General features: G+C 40.8%; 1 protein-coding gene across 1 annotated transcript in view; it reads right to left on the bottom strand.

Annotated features, from left to right (window-relative positions):
* Nucleotides 1-13,618, bottom strand: part of plat (plasminogen activator, tissue) — a 28,904-nt gene extending 15,286 nt beyond the window's left edge. Inside the window, 4 exon segments of the mRNA XM_034170722.1 lie at nt 645-779; nt 1,038-1,080; nt 1,884-1,965; nt 13,604-13,618. Coding sequence (XP_034026613.1) covers nt 645-779; nt 1,038-1,080; nt 1,884-1,961 — 256 coding nt within the window. The 5' untranslated portion in view covers nt 1,962-1,965; nt 13,604-13,618.
* Between the last annotated feature and the right edge of the window lie 265 nt (nt 13,619-13,883).

Below are 13,883 nucleotides of genomic sequence, written 5' to 3'. Positions count from 1 at the left end.
AATGAATTTCATCCATTTTGGAAAAAGGCTGTAACATAAAACATGAAAACTAAAGTGCTGTGAATACTTTCCAGGTGCACTGTACACAGCATATTTGATCAACCTCAGCATCCCCAAACATAACCACTTCATCACAGTTCACTCCACACGATTGCAACAACATATCTTTAGTCTGTGCCTGGTCATGTTTGTTAAACTGTCCTGTCAATCTGTCTTACTCTTCATATCCCTGTATCGTCTCTTGTCTCTCTCACTTTGTTCTGTGTTATTTGTCTTACATTTTGTATATTTTTGTTTTGTATATTTTTGTTATATGTCTGCCCTCCTTCCATATATTAGCATTTTCTCACTGAAAAGGGATCGTGAAGGAAGCACTGAATTTTTTTTTTTCTTTTTGTGAATGTAATATTTTGAGATTGTAATATTGTGAGACTGCCTAATTTGAAACTAATCGTGTCACTAAAAGCAAAGTTGTCCTCCGAAGCGGGGGTCAGCTGAAAATTCCATCAGGTCATTTCAGTTTCTAATAACTGCATAAAGTAAATAAATATAAACTTATCCAGGTTTACAGTGAAGTAGTAAGTTAAGAAAAAAGAAATGAAGAGTATGTGTGTGTGTGTGCGTGCACATCCATGCACACTCACTGATGACAGGCACAAAATGACACTGCTCTCGTCCTCTTACTGCACAACGGCAAAATTCCACACGCTGTCCCCTCCATCGCAGCCAAGTGTCCCCAAAACTACGCACCGCTGATGTCTCAGTATCCACACAATGTGCTGTGACCACACACACACACACACACACACACACACACACAATAAACAGACAGTCTTCAACATGGGGGAAAAACATACTAAAGGCAGACATGACAAAAAGCACAACAACAACAGAGAACTCAAAGAATCAAAGGATGACGATGATGATGTATGAGGGCAGACAAAGGTGATCAGGCTCACAGGTGACAGAGGAAGGTGATGACTTGTCGACACGAATAATCAATAAGGTCCGTCTGAGTGGTTTCCAATCACTCTCACCTCTGTAAAAGCGAGTCCCTCTCTTAGAACGGAGCAGCTCCGCCTGCCAAAGCAAGGACACATTTAAAACAGTGCAGAGATGGACACAGACAATCACTTATTTATATAGACAGTTTGTGAATCAACAGCGGAGTCTGCTTTAAATCAGTGTAAAGTCTCTTCCAAAGCTGGTTTCCTTCCTTACAGACAGCTTTAGTTTTTGTCAGTGCAGGGTGAAAATCCACCTTGCACTTGATTAAAACCATCCACCCAAAGGATAATTTCAGTGCTCTTACATTGTATCACATGGTAATACTGCACGTCCATAGTGCATATAGGAACCCGACACGGAACATGTCAGAGTCAGCCGCAGGAAAGCAATGTGTTTTTTGAGAATTAAGAGCTAAATCATAAATTGAGGATCAAATAAATATATAACTACACTAGATGCCCACCTGATGCAACTCCAGACAGATGAGATTGGGGGACAGGTGGGCTTTGAACCCAAGATCAATTTGGTGCAAAGCAAGAGATCTATGCCAGAAGAACTTTTGCTACAGAAAAGAGCCATTTCCTCTGTGTCAAAGATCAAAACAGAAATGTTCCTTCATTTTTGGGGGGTAAAGTTTTCAAGTGCATCCAAAAGGAATTTGACTAGTATAGAAAGATGGAAGGCAGAATATAGTGCACAGTGTCGGTGCCTTTACTTTTTTGATGGCTGTGCAGTTCAAGCTAACCCTTTCTAGTACTCCAGAGTTACAAACTGTCTTCCTATCAGACTTTTGCAGCAGTAAGATCTGTAATTACAGCACTCAAACAAGCAAAACTGCCTGTGTGGCGCTTTAACGGGTAGCATGTTATACTTACAAAGTCCGCTAGGCTGCAGCAGAGGACAGACAGAAGCATCAACAGTCCAAGTGTTCTGGGCCTTAAAGTGATCTGCATTTTACTGCAGTAGAACAGATGAGAAACAATAAACAAAAACTGTCCAAACTTTAAATTCAAACGGTGCCAAAACTGAGATTTCATTGCTGTCTTTAAATCCGTGTGCAGCAAATCTGTCATAAGTTTAAAAAAAAACAATTGCAGGAAAATCCTCAACACTAAACATCTTATATATTTCCTCTGACTACTGTTTCCTCTATCCAGCCTCTTTCCTCCATCTCTAAATCTGTCGCCACAGCGAGGGTTAGACCACTCGGGAGGAAAGGGTGGACGAGATGATCCATGTACTGTTTCCTTAAAACTGAGATGAATCCTTGAGTCAGACAGGATGCTGAAAAAGCCACACTGCTGCAGGCCAATGATTGGAAAGTCAATGAGTCAGTCAAATGTTGCCATGGAGAGGGGGCCATAAGTATTTGGACAGTCACACTTTTTGACAACTGCCTACTCTCAACAAATTTATTACACAATACCATATTCAGGGCCGTATATAGGAATGTGAAAGGGGGGGGGGTTGAAATCCTTGAGTTGGGGGTCCAGTGGGCCGCAGGGCCCCCGGTGGGGTCGAGGGGCAACGCCCTCGTGGGGGGCTCAGGGGGGCGAAGCTCCCCGAAGCAGAAGCTTTTTGAGGATTTCGAGGGGTAAAAAGCTACATAAATTTCATATGAAACCCAAAATGTATCATTTTAGGAAATACATTTTTATATACAAATAGTCCTTGCTTGGGATTGGATCAGTTGCCATAAGAACCACTCAGGAAGAACCAAGATAACATTAATGCAAACTTTATACCTGCCTGTCGGTTGCGAATGACACAACCGACAGGCGTGAAAAAACTCACGCATGCGCACGAAGGTTCAAGCTTGGCTGATGCAAGCGCACATGATTCAAATCCATATAGTTTTTGCAAAAAATAAAAAGGTTGTTTTCTAGGTAGTTTTCTAACAGACCTCGTATTTAGCAGTATTAATATTCGCGTTTACATTATGAATATGTACGTATATGTAACTTATGTATTAAAATAGTGGTATTTAATTTGGCGACCTTGTTTAACTCGCGAAATTCACATAATAAATCACACACGACTATTTGCACCTTTACAGTATTTGCAACAGGAAGGAGAAGCTCCCTTTATTTCTCAGCTTATACATACAAACAAATTTTTACAAACCAGACAAGTGTAATTGTGTGTCTACATGGGTATTTACAAGCCTACTAATCTGTTTGATATCAGAGGAGGATAGGGACCAGGGAGCAAAAATTCTCAACCCCCATGGGAAAAGTTTATCTAGCAGTTTCCCCTTTCATCACTTAAGGGAGGAAATTGAAACTTGAGGGTGTGTGATAATAGCTGTGTAACAGTTAGTGCTTGTTGCTTATTATCAATGAAAAGAAAATACATAACGTTGATATCCAGATCAGAAAAAAAACCAGTAGAATTCTTGGGGGGGGGGGGGGGGGGGGTTTGAACCCCCTCTATATACGGACATGATATTGCTAATATTTCATAATGGTTGGTATAAATTCAAAGACAAGCAAAGTAAAAGACATATTCAGTGACTTGTAAATGTTCATGTATCCATCGCCTGACTTCTCTAAAGAAAATTGTGCTGTAAAAGTGATGATTTGTATGAACAATAATCCTGATATTTAGTTTGTCCAGTGAATAATAAGTGTAAAAAATGGAGGGACTGCATAAAAATTGCCATAATTTCTAAAAGCTAATTCGATATTTCACCTTTAATTAAAGCTCAGAGTCTATACAAGCACATTTTGATTGTTTAATTTCACCTCCACGGTGGTGGTGGTGGAGGAGGACAGAGGTTAAAGTACAAAAATAACACCAAAGTCCAAATATCTATGAACCTCACACTCTAAGAGTATGCGTTCTTTTCTCCTCAAGCCCATTTTGCACATCTACCATCAACAATGCAGTTATTTCCTCTACGATGACAAACAGGATGATTTTTTTAAATTATGCCTCTTGATTCCACCAACGGTAAGATCTGGATCACTCTGCCTAAAGCAACGACTCAAGACCACACAACAGAAACTTTCTGCAACACTATGTAAGACATAAGATAAATAACAAAATAGAAGGAAAAGCTTCAGAGAACAAAAAACAAAACAAAAAAAGCATATTTCCTTCATAAATCAAGGACAATATGATGATATTATGTTTGTTCCTTTCCTCTTTTCAAAGAAAGTCACAGTGTGGAGAAAATAATGCAGACGAAGCAGCATCTGCTCTCAGTAAAGTGTGAGTAAATATGAGTCAGAAGCGGGAGAGTGGAAAAAGATGAGTAGAGAGGGGAAAGCAAGAAAGGAATGGAAGACTGGATGGAAGCCATGAAACACAAAGAGCGCTGTAGGGTAAAAAATATTGAAAGAATCTTTAATAAACATTACAAATCCCATTTTCAACAGATACATGCAGGCAAAGATACAGAACTCCTGCAACTGAAATCTGCACGCACGCATGTGCCAACGCTTTCGTTTTGGTTGACTGAAGCTAATCGAAAATTGTGTCTCACTGAAGTTGATTCTATTAGAGGAACTCACATTTTCCCGCCTCTCCATAAGATCAGAGGTCAGCTGAATGCTGTGTTTAGTTCAGACCAAAAGAGAACCTGCTGCTCTGTTCCCCTGCAGACGGAGGACCTCACTGGCAGGGCCACAACAACAAACACGGCTTTGTCCAGTTTCCTTTGTGCAGCTGCTCGGCCCCTCTGCCCCGTCAGCTAAAAACATGTTTTCTGTTAACATCCCCTCAGCATGTGTGTCGTATAAACAGATATGAGTGTGCACAGATCACACATGAGCATATGTGCGTCCCACCCATTTTAGAGTTTGTGCTATCTGACATGCAGGGGCCCAGTTTTGACCGCAATCATACCACAGGATTATCAGCAATCCCACAGTGCCTGACGTTTCCCAGCCTGCTGCCCATCTGAACAAATTAAACAGACTTTTACAGGATACAAAATAACCCCTGAGAACAAACAGTTATTTTGGGGGTTTTTTTTGGTTTGTTTTTTTTTTGTTTTGTTTTATAGCAGAGCTAAACAAAGGTGTAGGTGGAGGTGGATTTTGGGCTTAAAAACTCATCCCAAAATATTTTGTGTACAGTGATGGCAGAAAAAAATGCTTTTGAAACTTTGAATCAAATGTAGCAATTGTCTCATGAATTGATTTACTGTCATGAAACACCCAAACAACTAAATGAAACAACTGAAGACAAAAGACAAAACAAGAAGACAGTAGGGTCCTTGTTTCTAAAGGCTTGAAACATAAAATGAAAGAATTGCTTTAAAAATTTAGTTTCACCATCTTAAAAAGATTAAATAAAACTATTCACTGTTTGAAAGGTTCAAAGCACTAAGCCAAACATTGGATTGAGAAAATTGTGAATTATAAAATGCTAGAAACACTAAATAAGTAAGAATTTGCTTCTGAAAACCAGTGTTTCAAACACTCACTGAAACAACTACTTCAAAAACGTTGTTTTGAAATGCCCAAAACACTATATAAAACAGTTGATTAGGAAATTATTAATTATTTTGAGTGAAAAAGTTTCTTATAAAATTATGCTCTGTTGTAAAACGTTCGAAACTCTACATTGGCGGCAAACGATAAAATGGGGGATCTCCGACCCTGTCAAAATAAATTCCTGGCTACAACCCCTGGAGCTAATTTCCTATGAAGGGATTACGTGTCACACGTCAGTGGCCTGTCTGAAGAAACGCGTGTGACCAATTTTGGAGTCTGAGGAGAGTGTGGTTCTGTTAGTAGGTAAATACAAATGGAAGAACTTGAAACACAACTGCAGGAGCAGGAACCAGACTGTGAGTCAGCCACAGCTTCATAACAGCAATTTAACGTGATGCCACATCAGTTGAGCAAAAAGGCAAGAAGAAATCAATTTACATCCAAAGTTGAGGAAGAACTGGCTAAAGTAGTGCTGATAATGACCGATGACTTGTAGAGGAAGTCCAAAAAACCCTTAGTGAGGATGTGCAATGAATGATGACGTGAGACATTTTTGTCTTAAAGTAATGAAGCCAAAACCTTAAAGGCAGAAATAGGGGGATGTTCAGATAATGTGCAGAGTTGTTCAAGTTGTGGTTCATATTAAGGCTACAAATCATCATCATGCTTTTCCGCTGTTTCCCCTGATGCTGTCAGAATTAATGTTTGTAGTCGGGTGGGTGGATTGTTCACATTGAGTTCAAACAGAACGCCCCTACCGGTACACAGTTGTAAGTACGATCAGAGGAAACACATTTACAGCATTCATTGTGACATTCTTAGGCACACGTTTTCTTTGGCACTTACAGTGAGTTCCAGGAAAACATGCGAGCCAAACATTTGAGGGATTATAAACATTGTATGAAGGTGGGTAGTTTCCTCAAAGAGATTTGATTATTATTTGGAATTGCTATGACCGCTGGGCATGCACCATGCAATACTCCTTTTTGCAGTCTCCTTCAGTAACCCCTAATTGACACAAAGCCACAATACCCAAGGAACCAGTGGAGAGACAGAGTAACAAAGAGCTCCAGTCTTTGCTTTGGACACCGGGAGGTGAAGCATTAAACAAAAATCAAGCCCATAACATCTTGTTTCTGTCCCTGTTTTTTTTTTTTTTTTTTAAAGCGCTATGGGTGATTTTTCTGCCACTAAATGCCCTATATGTGCCACTCTTTAGGAAGTAAACAATACTTCCCCGCTCAGCCACTCCTACTCAACCCTCCTTCCTCCTCACTGAGAACAGTGAATGGCAGTTGGAACTTTTAACAGGTTTGACAACTCCCTATGTGAGAAAAGACATGCATATGTGGATTCTAGTCCAAACACATTCTTGGCCAGAGGCATTTGTTTTCTGCCTCCCTCTAAATGTGATTTTGGATGATATATGGAAAGTAGTGAGCGTCCACCATCTTGAAAAATAATTAAACAATGATGTAGGGAGGAGTGAGTACGGTTGTCTCCTTACAAATGTAGGAAAAGGCAACGGTTTGACAGGGTGAGACTCATGCTGCATTCAACTGTACTCAGAACTCAGGAAAAAAATTAGCTCAGACTCGGAAAAGTGCAATAGCACGGCCATTCAAGTCGGAATTCCAAGTCAGGAACTTCAGCAGGATCTACAACCTCAGTTCCAATGAAGTTGGGACATTGTGTGAAATGTAAATAAAAACAGAATACAATGATTTGCAAATCCTCTTCAACCTATATTCAACTGAATACATCACAAAGACAAGGTATTTAATGTTCAAACTGATAAACGTTATTGTTTTTGTGCAAATATTTGCTCATTTTGAAATGGATGCCTGCAACACGTTTCAAAAAAGCTGGGACAGTGGTATGTTTACCACTGTGTTACGTCAAATTTCCTTCTAACAACACTCAATAAGCGTTTGGGAACTGAGGACACTAATTGTTGAAGCTTTGTAGGTGGAATTCTTTCCCATTCTTGCTTGATGTACAACTTCAGTTGTTCAACAGTCCAGAGTCTCCATTGTCATATTTTCGCTTCATAATGCGCCACACATTTTCTATGGGCGACAGCTCTGGACTGCAGACAGGCCAGTCTAGTACCTGCATTCTTTTACTACGAAGCCACGCTGTTGTAACACGTACAGAATGTGGCTTGGCATTGACTTGCTGAAATAACCAGGGACGTCCCTGAAAAAGACGTTGCTTGGATGGCAGCATGTGTTGCTCCAAAACCTGGATGTACCTTTCAGCATTGATGGTGCCATCACAGATGTGTAAGTTGCCCATGTCACGGGCACTAACACACCCCCACACCATCACAGATGTTGGCTTTTGAACTTGCGCTAAGTAACAATCTGGAGATCTTTTTCCTCTTTTGTCCAGAGGACACAACGTCCATGATTTCCAAAAACAATTTGAAATGTGGACTCATCAGACCACAGCACACTTTAACACTTTGCGTCTGTCCATTTCAAATGAGCTCAGGCCCAGAGAAGGCGACGGCATTTCTGGATGTTGTTGATGTATGCCTTTCGCTTTGCATCGTAGAGTTTTAACTTGCACTTGTAGATGTAGCGACAAACTGTGTTAACTGACAATGGTTTTCCGAAGTGTTCCTGAGCCCACCCGGTAAAATCCTTTACACAACGATGTCGGTTTTTAATGCAGTGCTGCCTGAGGGATCGAAGGTCACGGGCATTCAATGTTGGTTTTTGGCCTTGCCGCTTATGTGTAGAAAGTTCTCCAGATTCTCTGAATCTTCCGATTATATTATTGACTGCAGATGATGGAATGCAGCTGATCTGCTCTGTGTCAGCCTGATCCCGTCAGATCTCAGAAGCCAAGCAGAGCAGGATCTGGTTAGTACTTGGATGGGAGACCTCTTGGAACACCAGCGGCTGTGTGTGTTCTCCAGGTGAAACTGGAGTTGCGTCAGGAAGGGCATCCAGCGTAAAACTTGTGCCAATTACCGATGCAGATCTGGCTATATCCACTGTGGTGACCCTGAACAAAACTGGGAGCAGCCAAATGGACAACAACAACAACAACTGTAGATGATGGAATCCCTAAATTCCTTGCAACTGAACATTGAGAAACCATTGTTCTTAAAATGCTGGACTATGTTTTCACACAGTTGTTCGCAACGTGGTGATCCTCGCTCCATCTTTGCTTGTGTACGGCTGAGCCTTTTGGGGATGCTCCTTTTATACCCAAATGACACTCCACCTGTTTCCAATTAGGTGGTCTTTGAGCAATTCAGGAACTTTCCCAGTCTTTTGTTGTCCCGTTCCCAACTTTTTTGAAATGTGTTGCAGGCATCCACTTCAAAATGAGCAAATTATTTGCACAAAAATAATAAAGTACATTTTACATTTTACACAACATCCCAACTTCATTGGAATTGGGGTTGTATGAACACTGGCACCGTAAAATCACCAGTGTTAATTAAGGACTAACAGTTGTACATATGGTCCCACTCTGGCCACTAGCCGTGTTAATTTACACTGTCAGTGTTAGTTTTACACCTGGTGTTTTTACTGTGTGGGGTCGCCGATTTTCAGTTTCAGCAACGTGACAGTGCTCACAGTGAGCGGTAAACGAATTACCTTTTCGTAATTTTTACTTTAATGCCGTGGGTCCTGACTTCAGTGTGGATCCGGTAATGATCTCAGTGTGGTGATTGGTCACAACATGTGACAGTCCTCTATCAAGATGGAGAATGTTTGTTGTCCAATGTGATTTTGTGATTGTTTTAATATTTTAATGTTTATGTCTAATTGTTTAATGTTGGTTGAAGTAGTTTGGATGGGTGGTCACCTTTTGAGCCTGGCCCACTGATGTTGGACCTTGTCCTGTGAAGCACCTTGGGACAATTGTGGTGTGATTGACATTATATAAATTGAATTGATTATTGCCATGCCCACTCTCCCTCTCTCCCTTTTAAGACTCCTTAAAAGGGAGGGGGGGTCTCTGACACTTAACCGACATCCCATGGAGGCGTGTCACACTAAATATCCGACAGGCTCATGGGGTGTATCTACATGAAAACAAGAATTCATCTGTGTTTAACGGTAAACCCTAGATTCTAAACAGATTTTACCCCCCTGTTAAACCACTACAAGGAGTGTGTGCGTGGTGTGTGTGTGTGTGTGTGTGTGTGTGTGTGTGTGTGTGTGTGTGTGTGTGTGTGTGTGTGTGTGTGTGTGTGTGTGTGTGTGTGTGTGTGTGTGTGTGTGTGTTGCACTCTAAGCTAAGAGGTTACACATAATGTGTCCATTGCTGACTTTTATGAGGCTATGAAGTCATGCAGGTGAACTTCTTAAGGCATATTCATTCTTTACAACCGGGTTTTCCCATCAAGCTTTGATAACCAAGTATAGTTATCTGCTCAGAACAGAGGCTGCATTGTTGTCTTCTACACATTATCTGGAAGCAGCTGCACAAAGAAAGACCTCTATGGGCCAAAACGGCAGGTGTTGACATTGAAATGTTGAAATCAAAACCTCAGAGGTCAGCAGAGAGGAAGTGAGTATTCCTGAGTCATGCTTTCATGACGACACAAAGACGGATGGAGACAGATAGAAAAAGAAAGTAATTGCTGCCATTTACAACCAACATCTGGGCCACCGAATAATTGAATAGAGTCAACAAAATCAGTCATATGGCAGCGGCAAAAAATCCTGTTTTCATCCTCAGTGGTTTTTAACTTAGCAGTCAGCACGGGAACTTGCAGCAGCTTTCCCGCATTAGGATAATTATTGTTTTTGTTGTTTTTTGTCATGTTATCTCCTTTGTGAGTTTTCATGTTAACTCTCTATCTGCCTCACTGACTCGCTCATTATTTCAGAGTTCTAATGCATGCATCCTGGCTGATGGATGATTATGATTTTTTTCTAGGCTTTGGCAAAAGCTTTGGCATGTACTATGTAAAATGCAATCTGTGAAACAAATAGGTAAATAAGTCAAATCCCTACATGCCAGACATGTCTGGGCTTGTTATGAGGAAAAATCTTATAATCACAATGCATGATGGAAATTAGGAGAAGGTTTGGTTGCATGCAGCTTGAAATGAGCTTGTCAGCTTTTTCATTTCCAAATCTTAAATGGGCACCACTGCTTGTTTTTCAACAACAAATGCTGCTGTTAGTTCCATTATTTAATGTGATAGTTCAATTTTATTTCAATTTTCAATTTATTTTCAGTTATATAGCACCAAATCACAACAAAGTTGCCTCAAGGCGCTTCACACAAGTAAGGTCTAACCTTACTAACCCCCAGAGAAAGCACACATATGACAGTGGTAAGGAAAAACTCCCTCTGATGATTTGAAGAAGAAACCTCAAGCAGACCAGACTCAAAGGGGTGACCCTCTGCTTGGGCCATACTACAGACACAATTTACAAAACAATTCACAAAACGAATATACAGGAAATGTTGCCGGTGCACAGGACAGGAGGGTTACAGAAACAGACACCACACCCATCTCTGGATGGAGCTGCACCTCAGACAGAGAGAAAAAAACACAATCAGGCATCAGAAGGACAACAAATACATTATAATTTGTCAGCATTAAGCAACAAGAAAAACAGAATAAATACTAAGGTGATCGCCGGCCACTAGCCCTAAGCTTCAATAAAAGACCCAGAATTTAGCTAAAGTTGAGGGTGTGGCATGCTCCGTTTCCTAATAAAATGAATGAAAAGAGTAAAAATTGTAGAACTATCCTATGCCAGTATGTTAGCCATACGAAAGGAAAAATAAGTGCGTCTTAAGTCTGGACTTGAAAGTCTCTACAGAATCTGACTGTTTTATTGATGCAGGGAGATCATTCACTTCATATAAATATAAATTATAAGTCATATAGTAGGCACTTGAAATTTACTTTAAAGTGTATGTTTCCACATTTACTACACATTTACTATCAGCCCCCCCCCCCCCCCCCCCCCATCCACATTGCCAAGTCCCACTGAAAAAAATTTAAACATAAGTCTCTGATCCTATGAGTCAGAAATGTCAGAGAGACACAGAGGAATCACAGAGCCAACTGATCACGCTGCTGGGAACGAGATAAATCAAAACAATAATTCTGTCAGCATGCAAGGATACAAAATGAGAAAGAATCAGCGCAGAAGAATTCCCAAAGTAGCAGCTCACACTCCAATCAAGTTTATTACAGCCTGATAAGAACCTGTCAGTGATCCTGAGCAGGTCTGGACACAGGCTGGTAAACAGATACACACTGTTAATGGGAGAGTCATCCCAGGAGCCTTCTTCCAGAATACACAGCATCACTGGAATATTATATCAGCACCTTCTAACAGACAGGATGTGAGATGATTTCATCTTCCAGATAATTGTTTTTAGAGGGTTTTTTTTTTAGGTGGGAGGTGGGATCAAAAATTATCAGAAGATGTATTTAAGAGGAGGAGGAGGCAAAGCAAACACAGATGTTGAAGTCTGAGTGAGAAAATACTCAGATACCAAAGACATGAGCAAGCAAGGGACGGTTTAAAACTTCAATTTCATCTCATGTCACAATTTGGGTGCAACCAAGCTCAGTATAAGGATTATGTAAGGCTGCGCTCACATTACCGACTGAAGTGACTTGAATTAATTATATCCCCCCCCCCACCCCCACCCCACCCAAATCCAATCTGGATGATTCATTTTCATGTTTGTAAGTGACCTTGTTATAATCACACAGGATCACTTCACCACAGATGTGACTCTAAACTGGAACTAAATATGCCAATAGCCTGAATCTAAATATAGTATTTTTTGTTTTTTAGCATGTTCACACTGCTCAGAAATGTTTGATTTTGGGACAGTGATCAGAGTGGTCGCACTGCCAAATATCCCAAATCTGATGGAGTGCTGCCTTCACATTTCACAATTTTTAACTGCATGTGACAGAGAGCTATGCTTTTTGTACATAATATTCATTCATTCATTCTCTGCCACTTATCCGGGTCAAGGCAGAAGACCAAGTAGCTCATGCCACACTTCCCTATTCTCAGCCACGCCATCTAATTCCCAAGCCATCTGGGAAATATAATCCCTCCAGCATGTCCTGGGTCTTCCTCAGGGGCCTTCTCCCGTTGGGACATGCCTGGAAGGCCTCACCAGCGGCTCTACTCTGAATCCCTCCCAGATATTCAAGGTTCTCACCCTGTGCCTGAGTGTAAGCCTGACACCTGACAGAAGAATCTCATTTCCACTGCCTGTATCCATGACCTCATTCTTTGAGTCATTCATCATGACCATAGGTGAGGATAGGAGCGTAAATCGACTGGTAAATCGAGAGTCTCGCCTTCTGGCTCAGCTCTTTGTTCACTATGACGGCCCAGTACAGTGTCTGCAGGACCTAAGACGCAGGCCCAATCCAGGACTTGTTTGCAAGTGGGTGCAAGAAGATGGAGGAGTAAGATGTATATAATAGTTAAAGCTTTTTATCCCTCCTCAAAATCAGATTTGAGTCACTTGTGGTCTTAGATCAGATTTTTAATCTACAGTTTATTGATGTGACTGCTTAGAATAGTCAGAACAATCAGATCTGATCTTTCCTGAGTGCAGTGAACATGCCACATGAGATTTCATTTTTTTAATACCAGAATTAATTCACTTAGATACAGGATTTAAAGTGGATTCATATCTGATCTGCCTGTCAATATGATTCTTATGAGATGTCAGAATGTCAGATCTGATACATTTGCAACTATAAATCAAGACAAAAACATCAGATCTGACAAAACGCAATCCAAAACATTCGAGACATCAATGTTGAAATTGAAGAGGTTCTGAGTCATACCAGAATGTTTCTTTAAAAAAAAAAAAAAAAAAAAAAAAACTGATTTCGGTCACATCAGTCAGTAATGTGTACTTAAGTAACAAGTGCCGTTATTAATTAATAAATATGCATGTTAATAAAAATCTGTACAAACAGTAGTTACTACTTTAACGTTCTTATTTTCACATAAGATATTAAAGTCACTGTTAAAAATACACACACGACAGCCCATACACAACAACATGACAGATAAATAACAGTGTACATCTCGATCTAAAACGATAATAATCAGAACTCACAACAGAGCTGCAGCTCCCGAAACAACACCAGAGAAAACAGAGGAAAATGTTCTCACCGAATCTTCTGAACCCTGAGAGCGCAGTGGGTCTAGATGGAGGATGATGTGCCTGAGCACCGTATCCCTGTGCAGGCAGGTTTTATGGTCCAGCTCCGGCTGTGTCGGTGTGAGGAAGAGGAGGAGTTCAGCGACCTCAGCGGGCAAGTGGGAGGGATGATGCGCCCGGATGGGCGGGACCGGGACCGGGCCACGCCTACTACTTAAAAAACGTCAAACATCTGTAGCAGATGCAGTCTGTAGGCTGCAGACAATCAGCGCAAGAAATATTCAGGATAAT

Source organism: Thalassophryne amazonica, chromosome 5, assembly GCF_902500255.1.
Source record: "Thalassophryne amazonica chromosome 5, fThaAma1.1, whole genome shotgun sequence".
Taxonomy (NCBI): domain Eukaryota; kingdom Metazoa; phylum Chordata; class Actinopteri; order Batrachoidiformes; family Batrachoididae; genus Thalassophryne; species Thalassophryne amazonica.
This window is presented reverse-complemented; position numbering and strand designations above follow the sequence as displayed.